This window comes from Varanus komodoensis, unplaced genomic scaffold (assembly GCF_004798865.1).
Source record: "Varanus komodoensis strain SLA01 unplaced genomic scaffold, ASM479886v1 scaffold58, whole genome shotgun sequence".
Taxonomy (NCBI): domain Eukaryota; kingdom Metazoa; phylum Chordata; class Lepidosauria; order Squamata; family Varanidae; genus Varanus; species Varanus komodoensis.
This window is the reverse complement of record NW_025336197.1, coordinates 3,733,385-3,750,660: the sequence shown is the minus strand read 5'-3', so window position 1 is coordinate 3,750,660 and position 17,276 is coordinate 3,733,385. Positions and strand designations below refer to the sequence as shown.

General features: G+C 36.9%; 1 protein-coding gene across 4 annotated transcripts in view; it reads left to right on the top strand.

Annotated features, from left to right (window-relative positions):
- TOP2B (DNA topoisomerase II beta) overlaps window positions 1–17,276 on the top strand; it is a 52,439-nt gene that overhangs the window by 23,717 nt on the left and 11,446 nt on the right. For all 4 annotated transcript variants that reach the window (XM_044449426.1, XM_044449425.1, XM_044449427.1 and 1 more), the window contains exons 14-28: window positions 1,102–1,212; window positions 1,821–1,926; window positions 2,304–2,413; window positions 3,854–3,946; window positions 4,028–4,142; window positions 6,073–6,194; window positions 6,563–6,711; window positions 8,520–8,751; window positions 10,314–10,448; window positions 10,536–10,736; window positions 12,074–12,269; window positions 12,610–12,701; window positions 14,083–14,238; window positions 14,585–14,668; window positions 16,914–17,111. In XM_044449426.1, the coding sequence (XP_044305361.1) occupies window positions 1,102–1,212; window positions 1,821–1,926; window positions 2,304–2,413; window positions 3,854–3,946; window positions 4,028–4,142; window positions 6,073–6,194; window positions 6,563–6,711; window positions 8,520–8,751; window positions 10,314–10,448; window positions 10,536–10,736; window positions 12,074–12,269; window positions 12,610–12,701; window positions 14,083–14,238; window positions 14,585–14,668; window positions 16,914–17,111 (2,100 nt within the window). The remainder of the gene's footprint in view (window positions 1–1,101; window positions 1,213–1,820; window positions 1,927–2,303; window positions 2,414–3,853; window positions 3,947–4,027; window positions 4,143–6,072; window positions 6,195–6,562; window positions 6,712–8,519; window positions 8,752–10,313; window positions 10,449–10,535; window positions 10,737–12,073; window positions 12,270–12,609; window positions 12,702–14,082; window positions 14,239–14,584; window positions 14,669–16,913; window positions 17,112–17,276) is intronic.

Below are 17,276 nucleotides of genomic sequence, written 5' to 3'. Positions count from 1 at the left end.
GAAGCCTACAAAAATTCCATCTCATGGTTTCTCTTCCTTTTTTATGTCTTTTCCACTTAGTATTTCTGTATTATTTCTCTGTATATTGTCTTCCTTGCTCTCTCTTAAATGTTTTCTTCCCAGAACTGGGCGAATAACATGCTAATGTCTTCTGTGACAACATCCTCACTTATTCCTCATTGATTCCAACACTAAACTTTATTTGTTTTATTGAAATATTTATATCACATACTCTACATTCTGAAGACTTAAAAACATTTCCCCTCTTTTACCTCTACACATGACTATTTCTGGGTAGAAAATATTTCCTTCAGGGGCATTTTGGGGATTTTGAGGTTCAGCTGTTTAAAAATTTTAGTACTTTTCTGCCCTGATTTTATTTATCTTTCTCTGCTCTGTTGTTTTATATGGTAGCAGTACTGTATTTTTAACAATTTACAGTTCTGTGTATGCTTGGAAAGTCTCAGTTATGAGAATCTATAAAAATTTATTCTTGTTATGTGCTATCATTTCTGACTTATGCCAACCCTGTGAATGAAGGCCCTCCAAAATGTCCTATCCATGTTAGCCCTGCTCAGCAATTCCAGATTTGAGGCTGTGCCTTCCCTAAGGGAGTTGATCCTCATATTTAGTCTTACTTTTCTTCTTTTTCCTTCAACTTTCCCTAGAATGATTGCTTTCACCAGGGATTTGCCTTCTCAAAGTGTGACAGCCTCAGTTTTGTCATTTTGGCTTTAAGGGAAAACTCTGCCCTGATTTGAACTAGGACCCTTTAAAATACCATTAAATAATAAATAATTATTTATACTTGCAACAGTGGTGAACATAGGAACATAGAAACAGAATGAGGCCAGAAGAGGTCTCCTGGGTCATCTAGTCTGACCGTGGTTCCAGTAGCTCCACTCATTACATGCCTATCATGTGCATGTCCAATTATTATATTAACTTGTCAATCTGTATTATTATATTAACTTGTCAATCTGTACATCCTTTATTGTTTCCACAGCACTCATTTCCATTTCATTTTTAAATAACATTGACAGCAGTGTTCCCTGATTTGCATCTATTCAACCTTCACCAAATGTTAATTTTTAATTTCAGGATCAGGATGGATCCCACATTAAAGGCTTGCTCATCAACTTTATTCATCACAATTGGCCTTCTCTTTTGAAACATGGATTTCTTGAAGAGTTCATTACTCCAATTGTAAAGGTAACAAACATCTTCCTTATAACTTTTTCTGATATCAACTATGAAATATAAAGCACATGGCAAACATCTTCTTGTATTCATTCCTGAAGTCAAGATATTGTATAACTTCTTCCCATGCTAAAAAAATGAATTCAAAGACTGGATAGAGAACTCTCAGAGATTACTAGGTTGCTAAAGGAAAAAGTGGGCAAAAGAAAGTAAATAATCTCACCTTCATAAAAAAGTAAACACTTAGAAAAGAGATGGCAGGATTAACTTACATTTTAAATTTAGTTTTGAGCAAATGTGTTTGAATTGAAAAGGGAGGGATCTGGATTCATTTTTATGCCCAATAGAATCAAGGGCTTTGTAGAACATGTTATCCTAATTATCCCAGTTAATATACATGATTGGAGCTGTGATTACATGAGTGCAGTCCTTCATGGCACAAAAACAAAATCCTAGAGAGTTCATTACTGCTGTGCTGTACCTCTGGACAATGTCACCTGTAAGAACTAGTAGTTCTTGAAACAAGCCTAGAAAGTGCTCATTTCCAGAACAGTGGTACTTTTCATAAAATTTAGTGAAATTGGGTTGCAATATCTAACTGGTGTATCTCTGTCTTTAAGGCAAGCAAAAATAAGCAGGAACTTTCCTTCTATAGTATTCCTGAATTTGATGAATGGAAAAAACATATGGAGAACCATAAGGCATGGAAAATAAAATACTACAAAGGTTTGTATTCCAGTCCTGCCTTTCTCCCTACTCCCAGCCAAGGACCAATGTATTTCAGAACCAGTCCAGCTAAAGTTATTATGTCTGTAACAGTGCAGTGCTTTGCTTGTTTACTCAAAAATAGGCTAAGTCACTTAAACTAGTTTAATACTCCACTGATTTTTAATTTTCATTCCCTTCAATGGGACTTCCTTATGACTAACTAGTTGAATTAGGATCATTGAATTATTAATGTAGTAATTGACTGGTAGCAAGCTTTCCCCCTCTTTTGCTTCTAAGTTGGTTTGTAAAAGAATTAGTGGTAAAATATTGAATTAGTTTGTGAAAAAATGACAAGGTAGATTGGTTAAATCTGCTTTTTTGTATTACTGAAATAGGTTTGGGTACCAGCACTGCTAAAGAAGCAAAAGAATATTTTGCAGATATGGAGAGACATCGGATTTTATTTCGATATGCTGGCCCGGAAGATGATGCTGCCATTACATTGGTAAATACTTGCCCTTAGTTTTGGCTGTCTACTCTCTGTGTGCTATTGTACTACTAGTCTGCACTCTCTTAGATGTTTTATTTCTATAATAAAACATTTCTATAAGCTCCAAATAATTGAGCTGAAAGTTTTCTAGCCCCTTGATCATTTTAGTGAACCATTTTTACAGCCTTTTCTAGCAAAGCTCTATAGCACAGGGGCTGGCACTGGAAGATGGATTATGACAACACATTCTCTTTATTAATTTATTTACTGCTCCAGTGCATTTGATCAGCATTTCACTGTGTTCTCTTATATGTCCAATATCTGTTTATTGAATATTCACTGCTGATTTAATTATATCATCTTGCATATAAAGTTTACATGGTTGTACCCAGATTTAGTCATCTGCTGGCTAATAGAATTGAACCATTGAAATCAGCAGGATTTTTGATAGTAGTGATTAAGTCTCATTGATTTCAATGGCTCTACCTTACACATACATCAGTGCCAATTTTTAGTGGCAGTACCAAATCTGAATTAGTAAAGGTAATTGTTCACTAAACTGGGATGAACGCATGCATATTCTGGCTGCCTAATTCTGGGAAAGATAATACACCTGTTATCAGATATCCTGCAGTCTTGTGAAAATAAAATAGAAGGTGGTCAGATTAAGCCCCTGCCTGCCTCCCCTGCAACTGCTCTGAATAAAAGGTATGCTTGTGTGTAGGTGTGGGAAAGGAATTTTGGTGACTGACTAGAAGCAAGTGAAGTAGGGTCTGTGGTGGGGAGGGGGCAGATAAATATAATAGGGTGTGCAAGAAGCAAGTGCAGCTTGCTTCAAGTGCAACCAGTGCAAAGAATCAGTTTGTGGAAAAATTCTGGAAAGGAGTATTTTCAGGCTGCAGTACCAGTTCTCTAGTCAAATCACCAATTCATTTGTCTTGCTTGTTCCAATTTGTAAAATCATTTGAGAGAGGAATTCTTATTGCTTAGAATTAGAGAGTTTAAAAAAAAACCTACAATAGATGCTGAGCGGACAGAAATCTTCCATATGCATGTTGTATTATTTGTTAGTTTGGGAAGATCACAGAATCCAGTCTTACATGCTTCTGCATTATCTCACTATTTCTATGACTGTATATTGCCATTTCCTCACTTTGGCAGGAAAAAAAGGGAATACTGCAGAAACTTAATGCTGTTTCTGTACTTAGTCACACATAGAATAGAATCACTGATAAACATAAGTCTTTTAAAAATATTACTAAGTCTTTAATGCACAGAGATATTAAAATGTGACAAAGGAGCTCATATGGAATCTCTATTGGTGTAGGCCCATCAGCCCTGCATTTAAAAATCTGTATCATTTTGGAAAATCCTGGCTAAAATGATTTTTTTTTTTGGTCATGTACTAGTCTTGTTTTTTTCTAATTATAATGAGACTATCTAAAAACTTTGTAGGCTTTTAGCAAGAAAAAAATTGATGACCGGAAAGAGTGGCTGACAAATTTCATGGAAGATAGAAGACAGCGTCGGTTGCATGGATTACCAGAGGTAAAGTTGAAGTATTAATAGGGAGTGGCAAATGTTGTTATTTGTCGATGTCACAATAGTAATCACTTTTATTTATTTTAGCAATTTCTATATGGTACAGCAACAAAGCATCTCACTTACAATGACTTTATCAACAAGGAGTTGATTCTTTTCTCCAACTCAGATAATGAGCGATCAATTCCATCCCTTGTTGATGGTGAGTGAACTTTCATAGAGATGTACAATATCATCTTTATATCATTTTGAAAGTGTAATTATTTTGAAAAGTGAGGGACCTTTTGCCATTCTCATTTGTATTTTCATCATCAGCCATTTTCTTAGAGTGTTCTAAAATATCACTATTCCACTCTTTTCAATAGTCTGGTTTTCACATAACAGTAACTGATTGTATGTGTAGTTGAATTCTGGGTTTTTGTGATGTATGAATGCGAACCTACTATCAAACCAAGGTTAGTTCACCACAGACAGCCCAGGAAGAGAATTCAAGGTTACAGCATTAAAATGTTAGGTAGTTGAAACTATGGGTTGGTGTGATTAGATTAGTTAATTGTCCACCAGACAACCCCCTGATAGGGCAACACACCAAGAGTTAAATAAAGTGCTGCTGCTGCCGCCATGGCGGCCTCTTCCTCATTACTACATTAAATTTCTATACTGCCCATAGCCAAAGCTTTCTGGGCAATTCACAACATTTTAAGTCACCCGTCCAGATTTCATCCAGGCCCAACCCTGCTTAGCTTTCAAGATTAGGCAGAATCAGGCACTTAGGGCTATACAGAGGCTGCTGAATCAAACCTTAGTTGCTTTTGGTTTGCATTAGTTTAACTTGTACAATACAAACACAATCATGATTTGGAAATCATGATTTGGAAATCAGAAATGTGTTCATTCCATCTTTCTCTCTCATGAAAAGACTCTTCCTTTGTGAACTAGGAGTTGCTTCCATACCATGGTTAACTACAGTTTTGGACAATATTTTGGAGATACAATTGGTCAGCTATAACTATATTTTGTGTAACTCAGTTGCAAATTATGGGTATTAAAAGGCAGGAAAGGGAGGAGTCAGTCAGGCATCCGGTTCTCTAAACAATGGTTGGCAATTGGGCAGAGTGACATCAGAACCTGGCCACACTGTTCCCCTCTTTGTCTTATTAGCTTGGGCACCAAAATCAGGGGAGCAATTAAATTATGACCATTTATTAGAGATTCAGTTGAATAGTATTTTGTCTCAATGTTGTTGCTTGAGTTTGCCATTTGAATTAGATTCTAATGCTTCTTGGTATCATTCAGTTGCCTTCCTTCCAAATGGAATCCTGATCAGGTTAACCTTAAACTTGCTTTGAGTCTCTTAAAATTGCTTCATGTTCAGTACTCATTAATCAAAGACCAGGAATTACTCTGAAGATAATCATGGGATTAAGAGTCTAATAATTGCAGTCCTTGTCTGAAGATTCTGGAGAACAGGAATTAGATTTTACTTGGAAGATCAAAAAATATTAATTTACAATTATCTCTGGTATTTATCAGATAAATCATATTTAACTCACATACCTATTCAACTTTATGTATTAAATAAGATATGTGTTTTTATTCAATATGGTTTAAATCCTAGCAAATGTCTGCTAGTACAATTAGATGTTCTCCCTCTTTCATCTTCTCATGCAGCACTCCATGTAGCCCAAAAATCTACTTCAGATGATTTAACAGCTTTCTGGAGTAGATTTTGAAAGTGCAAGCAGGGAGGGGAAATTGTCCTACCGCAGTTCTTCTGATGGAGCTGCTTCTGTGAGCAGAACAGTATCATTCAATATAACCTTATGTGTCTATTCACATGTCATGATAGCTCATGGGTTAAATACACCATGAAGTGCTGGGGATAAACAGGAGGGAAGTATTACAAAGGAGTTGATCAAGGGTAAAAGTGGAAGTGGCAAGTATTTGCCCTCTTCTACTTGTGAGTGACAGTAAATTTATTATTTAACCAATTATTTGTTATTTATTGACTATTTAACCAATGGATTGTTATGTACAAGCCAAGTCTAGGTCTTTAAATGTATGATTAGCAAAATATTGGCATGGCTAGAGAATACACTTTCAAAACTTTCAAAAAATATTCTTTGATACAGGCTTTAAACCAGGGCAGCGCAAGGTTTTGTACACTTGCTTTAAGAGAAATGATAAACGTGAAGTTAAAGTTGCTCAGCTGGCTGGTTCTGTTGCTGAGATGTCAGCCTACCATCATGGAGAGGTGCGTATTAAAGGGACAAAGACGAAGAGAACAAAATGCAAGCATCTTCCCATATTGACTGATTGATTGGGATAAAGTAAGCAAGCTTAGGATAAAGTGGAAAAAGGCTTCAGCCTGATCTTTACTTCATTTGCAGTAATTTTGTATAATGAATGGTTTAGGGGTGAAAAGTTTGTTCCTCACCCATCATGAGGATGTGTTGACACTGGTGGTGAGTGCTGTTGGAAAATAAGTGGGAGTCTAATTTGCCCAAACTTGATGGACTATTAGTTACCCTAAATTTTATTCCATGGTAGCTTTAGGATTTCTTGAGACTAAAGTTATCTATACAATTTTAACAATTTTAACATTTTAACATTTTTTTCTAGCAAGCTTTAATGATGACCATTGTCAACTTGGCTCAGAACTTTGTTGGAAGTAACAATGTCAGTTTGCTGCAGCCTATTGGTCAGTTTGGTACTAGGCTTCATGGTGGCAAGGATGCTGCTAGTCCTCGTTACATCTTCACTATGCTAAGGTAAAAACGTTAAAAACAAAGTAAAACAATACAGAATTGGCAAATATGTGTTTGTGATTGAGAGTGATGACTAAATTTCAAGGTGCTAGTGGTTTACATTTAATGGAGAGCTGTCCAAACTACAGTGAGCCTAACTGTAAACTTGTCTTGATTTTACTTTCAGTTAATTAATCTTTTCACTCACTATGCTACAAACATGTATCCTTATTTCTGTGTAAGTGCATTTCAAACCTACATATATGAAATTGCCTACTATGATGTAAATGCTTGACAACAGACCCTTTAATTTAGCCTTTCTCAGCCTTGCCACTGCCCACTCCCATGTTGTTCAGCTACAACTCTAATCATACTTGATCATTGGTCACATTGGCTGGGGATGATGGTAAGTGTTATCTAGCAACATCTGGGTGGCAAAGGTTTGGAAATGCTCTTTTAAATAGTTTATTGTTAGATAGTACATAAAGTCCACTTAGTTTCCTGGAGAGGAGAGCTGCTGTTCGTTTTTTTTTTTTTTTTTTTCTTAGGCCTTAAGCATATAACTTTACAACTAAATCACTTTAGGGAAAAAGTGCAGCTGACTTGGTCTGAATCTCTCCCTATATGTTTATATCTATTTCCTCTGTATATGCAGCAATTTTGCTAATACTTTTATGAACATTTGTTCCTTAAGTCTATGAGTTCAGGTCTGTAGTATAAAGCTAATGACACCCATAATTTTTTACTTTGTAGAGTGAGGCTTTGACTAAAAGAAAAAGAGGTGAAATGTGTACAAATAAGAAGTACTAAAATGATTTCAGTTTCAATGAGGAACATTCCTGAAAGTGCTAGGGGCTAGGATTTAAAGAGTACTTCTTCATACGTCACAGGATGTTTGCATGAATCTTCAGACAGATGTTTAGTAGCAATAAGGGTACTAAGCTTCTAAAATTAAAGGAGGGTTGCTGCTAGAAAGCAACAGAAAACTCCAGAGCTCTGAGTTGATCACATGCAGATGGCTTTTGAAAATGCGTTATGAGACACATGAAACTAAGACTAAGGCAAGGCCTACATTTGCCTAATGCTATAAACAGACACAAACGTGTCAGGTCTGATTAGCTGGAGAGCTGTTGTCAGACAGTGTGGACAATACTGAACTAAGTGGTACAAAGTAGCTTCCAAAAATGTGCTTGCCACTCATGGAATTTGGTGAGACACAAAGCACCCTTTATTGTTCCTTGGCTTATGTCCAGAGGCCTGATTAAGAGGCATCTTCATGTATAGGAGTACTGGCTCTTGCACCCTTATAGGCATTCCGTTCAGAGCTCTACATATTTATCCCCATTGCATATAAATAACACTTCTAGAGTTACAATGGATAATGAAATATTTGAGTGAAAGTCTGTGCATGTTAGTCCTATGATCTGAAAGTTCTGTGACTCTCTGAATTGGTACAATTCGTTTTCAGGAAGATAAAAATCATGTAACCATGAGAGCCAGTGTGGTGTAATGGGTAGAGTATTGGACTGGGACTTATGAGATCTGGGTTTTAGTTCCCAGTCACCATGAAGCTCACCAAGTGACCTTAGAACAATCACTGGCCCTTATCCTAAGCTGCCTTACAAGATTGTTTTTGTGAGGCTAAAACTGAGAGGAGAAGAACCTTGTAAACTGCTTTGCGTTCCTTGAAAGAGGAAAAAAGGATGGTTATACATGTATGGTGGTGGTGGTGGTGGTGATTGGTTTATTAAATGTGCTTAGTGAATCTTAGCCGTAGGCTTGCTTATAATTTTTGATCTGATAGGCTTTGTTCACTTTTCTTATCTTTAAAGTCCTTTGGCCAGACTGCTTTTTCCTGCAGTGGATGATAATTTGCTTAAGTTCCTTTATGATGATAACCAGCGTGTGGAGCCTGAATGGTACATTCCCATAATTCCTATGGTTTTGGTAAATGGAGCTGAAGGCATTGGCACAGGATGGGCATGTAAAATTCCGAACTATGATACCAGGGAGATTGTGAACAATGTCAGACGAATGTTGGATGGATTAGACCCTTATCCTATGGTAATTTAACTTTTTCATAAAGGATACTAAATAATAACTTGATCTGTGCAGAAATAAAGGGTTTTTTTTTGTTTTTACACTGTGATTATGTGATGTGAATGATTAAGAAAAGAGTTTTATTGTGATTTTGATTGTCCAAGAAAAGAAAATTGGTTATAGACTAAGTGTTTTTATGCACTTTCTTTCATTTTGACAAAATATAGCATGGTTATGACTGAACACATTTTTTGAAAGAAACTATTTTTGGGGGACTTGGGAAGATGAAAATGCTTCACAGATTGAAGGGAGTCTAAAATTTCACAGGATGCTGCAGATCTCCTCCATGCCCATAGATGGTGCTGTAATGTAGAGGAAAGGTATAATCATTGATATACTCAACCCTTCTCCAGATTGCCTACTCATGCAAGATCCAGAAGCTTCCTGTTTATTACTTGTCCCTGTCTTGCTTGAAGATAGGATAGCTCGATGGCCTCAGTAGTCTGACTCAAAAAAACAAACAAACAGGAAGTTGCAAAAGGCCTTTTCCTTCCCTGCCTGCCCTCTATCAACAGGGCTGTACTCTTAATGTTGTGACTCTGTATACTTTGTATTTAAATACCTTTGTTTCACAGAGATTCTCATGCTTCCATAAAAGTAACAATATATCACTTGAACTTCTGTTAAGTTATTAGTTTTGTAAATGTGCTTAGAGATTGCTCCAGTTTTCATGTTTGTGACTACTGGGGAATGGTGGCTGGGTTCAGACATAATGATGAACCATTGTGTAAACTGCAGTTGCGTGACTTTTCAGTATGTGTGAACTCAGTGACCATGGTGAAGTGTGGTAAGGATGATCTCTGTGAAACCACACAGAGAAACAACATTTTGTTCTGTAGTTTCCCTCTTCTCCATCAGTAGTGATTGTGCGGATGCCTGGCACTTCTGCTTGGTCAATGCAGTGTACTGGATGCAGGAATCACACAGGCAGCATGCAGAACATCACCAACAGGGCAAGTGACCCAAGGAGCCTATGTTTCTCACTCTGCCTCCCACCTGGCTTGTCCTCGACAGTACTTGAGACTTTCAGGAAGCCCTGCATTTCCCTCCCCGCATTGCCAGAGTGGTGAAACAAACAGCGTTCAAACAGCCAGATGAAAAATTCTCCCAGACAGTTAGTCACATGCACTCCCTTGGGAAAGACTGCCCAGCAGGATACGCTCCCTCCACCCCCTGTACAGGTGCCCTCTCTGTGTTTGGCTGCAGGGGGATGCAGCTCCTGGCATCATGTGCAAGTCATGAGGGGAGACATGGGTGAGTGAGTGTGCTTGTGTGTTGGCACAGAGCAAAACAGCAGTGGGGAATGCTACTCTAGAGTAACAGTGCTACTCTACTGAGGAAGTAGTAGCATAGCATTGCTTAGCAGTAGGAATAAAGGGAAACTGGCTGGAGCCATGCCTAGGGGAGTGTCATATTGGAAGTGGATGTACTCTAATTATGATTAACTGGCTCCAGCCCATACAAAACATATATTTGACCTTGCTGGAAAGTATATTATTAATATGTCAATCTTCCTTATGTTTCAGCTTCCAAACTACAAAAACTTTAAAGGCACAATCCAGGAGCTTGGTCAGAACCAATATGTAGTGAGTGGAGAAATATACGTGGTTGACAGGAATACAGTAGAGATTACAGAGCTTCCAGTTAGGACATGGACTCAGGTGAATATTTTAAAGATAATTTTAGACTTCGACTATTTTACAGTTTTCCTTAAGCTTTATTTATTTTTATTTTTTATGTCTTTCTAGGTTTACAAAGAACAAGTGTTAGAACCAATGTTGAATGGGACTGAAAAAACACCAGCATTAATTTCTGATTACAAGGAATATCACACTGATACAACTGTGAAATTTGTTGTAAAAATGACAGAAGAAAAACTTGCTCAGGCTGAGGCTGCTGGACTTCATAAAGTCTTTAAACTTCAAACAAGTCTAACTTGTAATTCTATGGTAACTTTTCTATATGTTTGACTACCAGACTAATATCACTTGACAGTTTTTCTGTGTTGCCACGGTAATAATGTACAATGTACAGCACACAACTAAATGACACTTTTTAATGTTTACCTCTGTAGAAAATAGAATAGTAGCTTATCTGTGTTTTAACTTATAAGAGTTGGTAAACCTTAATTTCAAAAATTTATCAGAGAAATTTGGTGAAATAGAAAAAACTAGTATGATTAATTTCCCCCCATTTAATAGAGAGCATCTGATCTCTGATCTTTAAACATTTAGTCCAACTCAGAGAATGCTTTTTCAATTGATCTTTGAATAAAAACTAATTGGCTAACTTCAACCTCTTTCTTTCATAAATAAAAGATCATTTAGCAACTTTTTATCTGGTATAAAGAGACTTAGCTCTGGATGGTTTGCAGAAGTGTGTTGCCATATATTGCAATACTTTGTGTGTTTATCTAGAAGTATGCTGTACTATGCTAACTGAGGGTTTATTCTCATGTAAATATTGCAGCCGCAGTGCTATAAGAGACTATAGTGAATATACCCTTGTCCTTGCAGGTACAGGTTGATTTCTCATCTTAACAGCTCTTATACAAAACATGCACCTCTGATTCCTTGTATTAACAGTGTAAGACAAAATAGTTTGTCATTTTTTGGCTAGGATATATTTCAGGGAGAATGACAACTGTTGTCCAAGTTGTGTAAGAGACCAAGGATAAATTATTAATGGATAAAAAGAAACTTCAGTTGTTAGCTTTATTAACTTTTTTGTGCTTTGCCTTCCTTTATTACACTAGTTCTTTATATTTCTTATTTTGTGTGTATGCTTTGGTAATTGTGTTCACACATTGTAAATAATATTTTGATCACAGAATAGGGAGCTAGATGTGAAAATGCGTATTTGCTATATGTACAAATGCACAGTTATATAACTGGGAAATAGCTGATGAAGCAAAGTATTTGAGATGTCTCATGTCACAATAAGCTCAACTGCAGTACATTTTGGGATTTCTGTTCCTTTTGAAAATGGATACCAGAGGTAAAGCAGGACAAATATGCAGTATTCTGCAAGGGAGTTACTGTCATTGTTTTACATATTTTCTGGCTTCCCTGGATCTTCCAAATGGGAGGTATTGGTATTATGTTGCATTTTACTAACCTATTTAAAACTGGGTGTAGGACCTGAGCTGATATATGAATTTGAAATCTGTGTCAAATCTGCATACCAAACTATGTTAATAATCTTTATAGGCTATAAATATTCACAATTCTTGCACCTATTTAACTGCATGCATTATCTTTTAATCCGATATTTTTTATTTGTGCAGGTGCTGTTTGATCATATGGGATGCCTGAAGAAGTACGAAACTGTGCAAGATATTCTGAAGGAATTCTTTGATTTAAGATTAAATTATTATGGCTTGCGCAAGGAGTGGCTTGTAGGAATGTTGGGAGCAGAATCAACCAAGCTTAACAATCAAGCCCGCTTTATTTTAGAGAAAATTCAAGGGAAAATTACCATAGGTAAATATAGAGAGCGAGTCAGTATGGTGTAGTGGTTAAGAGTGCGGGACTGGCACTGGGACATTCTGGTTCTAGTCCCCACTCAGCTCAGCCATAAAGTCAACTGGGAGGTTTTGGGCCACAGACCCTTAGCCCCACCTACCTTACAGGGTTATTGTAGTGGGGATAAAACTGAGAGTAGGAGGAGGAGAATGATGTAAGCCACTTTGAGTTCTTTGTCAGAGAAAGGCGGGATATGTACCTAATCAATAAATAAATACAGAATGCTTACTATGAAAGTTAGGATTGATTTAACCGGACCATATACAGAATCACCATCTCTTGTTTTTGTTTCACATAGAAAATAAATCAAAAAGAGATTTGATTCAGATGTTAGTCCAGAGAGGCTATGAATCTGACCCTGTAAAAGCCTGGAAAGAAGCACAAGAAAAGGTAAGATACAGGAATAATAATAAGAGGAGAACCTTGTAAGCTATCTTGGGTTCCTTGCAAGAGAGAAAAAAAGCACAGTATATAATGCTGATGTTGAAGAAGGAAAAATAAACATCTCTAACAGCATTTGTTACAGACTGGGCAAAGGGTTGCTGCATTCAAGCTTCTCTAAAGGTTTGGCTGTGCTTTTACTTTACCCATTCATGGCAGTCTTTGGAACAACTTGTTTTGTTCCAATAATACCCTCTTTTTATTGCTAGCAAGCCAAGAAGTTTGCCTTTTCCTGGAGATTGACTTGTATGTCAGAACATCCTTGAATTTTTGCATCTTGATATATCTAAAAGTATGATTTTTAATTATGTGTAATTATTTGGATGATTAGGTAATATTTTAAATTATTTGCTTCTCCTAGAACAGGGGTTGGCAACCTTTAACACTCAAAGAGCCATTTGGACCCGTTTCCCACACAAAAGAAAACACCTGAAGCTGCAAAACCCTTTTGACATCAGACATGAAGATAACACTGCATATATCGTTTTTTACGTTAATGCTATGTATATCTGCATTGTGATTTAGCTGCAGCTCTTGTTCAGTCACTAAAAACTGTTATTTTTAATCTTGCATTATAAACTAGTAGGACTCCTTTCATATATTTTGAATAGGAGAACAGCTTCCTGAAGAGTCAAAGTCAGTGCTAAAGGGCTGCATGCATTAAACAGCAAACCCCATAAGTTCCTCAGCAGTAAAAGCAAATGAATCTACCCAGTATCATTAAACGTTTGGTTTTCTTCAGAAACTTTTCTTCGATTTATCCATGGTTGGCCTAGGGGGGACAGGTGGGAGCTCAGTAAATGGGCACGGGTCCGCAGATTGGCGGCTGTGCAGGAGATATAGGTGTGTTTAGTGACTGCTTAGCAGATAAACAGTCAAGTGCTGTGAATTGTGACAGGTCCCCAGCGCAGCTTTTAACATTCAGATGAAGGAGATTACATTGGGACAAAGAAAATCTTTTCAGCAGGGTTTGAGTAACATGAGAGCCTGCAGGAAGCTTGTTTAGCAGAGGAATGTAGCAATTTACTTAACTAGATGATTTACTTAACTAGCTGATTTACTTAACTAGCTAGCGCTGTGTGAGCAGATCAGTGGCTGTGCCAGCACGTGTTTTGAGCGACGGAGCCACAGCAAAGGGGTTCAAGAGCCACGTGCAGCTCTGGAGCCGCAGTTTGCCAACCCTGTCCTAGAAGAATTCATTTAAATCAATGTGTCTCCCTCTTTACATCTCCACCAAAATTGCAATATAATCTAACAAAATACCAAGTTTTATTTCTTGTATAGTTCTAGAATATATGTATAAAAATATAACAAATTTGATTTTTTATAGGCAGCAGAAGAGGAGGAAACACAGAATCTAAATGATGACAGCTCCTCTTCCTCAGGATCTACCTCAGGACCAGATTTCAACTACATCTTAAATATGTCTTTATGGTGTCTTACTAAAGAGAAAGTCGAAGAGATAATAAAGCAGAGAGATGGAAAGGTGGGTATATGTCAGGTTTTGAATTTTATGATCCCTTGTGGATGAGGCTCCTTTATATTAACAAAAGATATTACTTAGTAATACGTTCAAATACCAACATTTACTTGTTTATTTTACTATTAAAATGCTGTTGTTCAAACATATATTGTTTGTTTGTTGTTGTTCAACAACAAGAAAAGTTGTTCAAACTTTTCTTATATATGTTATATATGCAGTCCCTTGCATAAGCAGCCATATTTATAGTCAATGACCAATTTCATTTTCATAACAGCTATCTTGAATTCACAGAATAATTTCTTACTGTATTCATAACTACTTGATGTATTTGTTCTCTCTCATCTTTTAGGGAAAGGAACTTACTGACCTCAAGAGGAAATCCTCTTCAGACCTTTGGAAAGAAGATTTAGCAGCTTTTATAGAAGAGCTTGATGTATGCTGTCCTATTTTTATACCTCTGTTCATCATCAAGAATTGTCTCAATTTTGGTTCAGAAGGGTAGTTTGGGGCAACTGATCATCTTCTATGAAAAAGGTTATTGGGGAAAAAATGAAGAAACAAACTGTGTAGTTGCATACTTCATACTCAAGTTTCATACTTGAGCTATGTTATCGAAGCATATGTTTGCCGCATGTGTTACATTGTAGGAAAACCTCTAATCCTCCATGCTTCAGCAGCATCTTGGCTGTGCAAGGTTTTTGTTTGTGTCTGAGTAACAGTGTTTTGCTTATATGCCTACAAGTTTCGTACTTCCTGCCAAGGCTTTCTACATATTTGGATACATGCTCAGTAACCTGTGGATCTAATAGTGGTTCCTGGCAAACACGTTACTTGCATGCTTTTTCTCTTTTAAATAGCACTTGGCTGGCTCCCAAGCCAAAGGCATGGTAGTAATTAAATTAAATAGATTGTAGAATAGTTAATTTTTTATCTTCCTTCTTAGAAGTTATAACCAAACACATGCTGACCAAAGGATGATGAGATAAATATATATTTGTGATCCTTTTTTCAAGATGATAATACAGAGCCAAAATTCCTGCATATTTAGAACAGAAGCTTTTGAAAGCATCAGTTTTACCAGTTTTTTAGGTATAAAAGGAACTAGAAGGGAGCATGTTCCAAAATGTGCATTAGCAAAGAGTCGTGGAAACTTAGCCTTAAATTTACATTGATTCGTTGGAAAAGCACTTATTTAAAGCAGAATTCTTCTGGTGCTCTTAACTTGTGCAAACATCACTGCTGTGGCAAGAGTGTCATGCTGGTTATATCTATATTTTGTTCTACTATCCATAATAGTAGATAGTACTATTATCTACTATTATCTACAGTTTAGACCCAGCATGCCCTTGGAACTGCTTAAGGTAGCTGCAGTCTGTGAAATTCTTGCCACTACTAATTTTAATAATTATTAATATGATTATGTTGCATTTTAATTGTAACCCAATGGTGTTGCAGTGAACCCTGCAGCTGTCTGAAATATATGTAAACTTTCTTTGGTTTAACAATCCCAAAATATTTCATTCTTTTAGTATTCCTCAGCAATTATAGGGTTCTGTAGCATTTCATCCCCAACTTCTTATTTTTTGTAAAAAAAAATAATGTATGCTACCAAGGTTCTGATTTACTGTTATTGATATTAATAGTAAAGTGAAATGACCAAATAGTTAAATTAGTTTTTGTGTTTGTAGCACAGTCAAAAAACATAATCTAATTGTGTGATAACCTGAAGTCATTTTGAAATCAATTACTAATCCTTATACCTCCAATTTTAAAAAGGGTCAGTAGGATGCCAGGAGCAGATGCTGTCAAATCAAATGTTGAATGGATTAAATTACACCTACAATTTAGGGAACAATCCTATGGCCACTAGCCATTGTTTGAGGGTCATAGGCTAGTCCAGATTGCCAGCTTGGAGGCTGGCGACAGTGCACCAGCCTTGGAACTGGGAACTGGAGCTCTGCTCTGTGCTTCTTTCCTCATAGCTGGCACAGAAAGCTACACTGGCTGCTCTCCAAGACTGGGAAAATGAACTTGGAGAAGGATTAAAGGGGGCAGTTCAGGGGTGGGGCAAGGAGGGCAGGAACCAGGAAGCATCCTTCTACCTTAGAAACACTGACAATGGCCACCTAGTGGGTGGAATAGGGAAATGAGGATCATCTCTGCAGCTGCTACTGTTCCGCATTGGGTGAGCATGAACCTCCAAGTTAGGTGCTTACACTCATCTCTGTAAGATTACCTCTTTAAGTATTTTTTCACTTGAAATAACACGTTTTATCTCTGTCTTTGTCTAGAATGAGTCTTATATGTTGTTAGAATTAGTTTCTTAAGTGATGTTTTCTAGTTGGATAAAGTGAAGCAGTTACCCTGTGGTGCTGTTTTACTGGTAGAAATGGGGAGTTGATTCCTGTTTCTTTTATCCTTTGTGCATCTTTAAAATCTGCTCCTGCATGCATCGAAATAATTTGGAATAGAAGTTTGGCTGTTGTGGAGTACTGTAGAATGGAGGAAATAGGGAGAAAGTCCAGTTGCAATAGTGGATGTTTGTCTGCACCAGTGGATGTGTAACCCCCAGTTACATGAACTATTTAAGGGCACACAATTTCTATATTTAGTTGATATAAGTACCACAGTTTTTAGAAGCTGTTTATATTTTTCCTTTCATCTTCTTTTATTGGTAGAAAGTAGAAGCTCAGGAAAGAGACGATGTCCTAGCTGGGATGACTGGCAAACCCATAAAAGGCAAAGTTGGTAAGCCCAAAATGAAGAAACTTCATTTAGAAGAGACCATGCCATCACCATTTGGTAGGAGAATAGTTCCACAAATTACATCTGCTATGAAAGCTGATGCCAGTAAGAAACTGCTTAAAAAAAAGAAGGTAACGCACTCTCTTTTGTTTTTATCTCATTTGCTTGTTTAATATATTTTACATTTATTCATGCAATGTATACTCTGCCATTTTATATTAAACATACTCAAGGCAGTTTACAACCCTTTTTATATGACCATAAAAGTTATTCAAGCACAAAAGTTCTTTAATTAC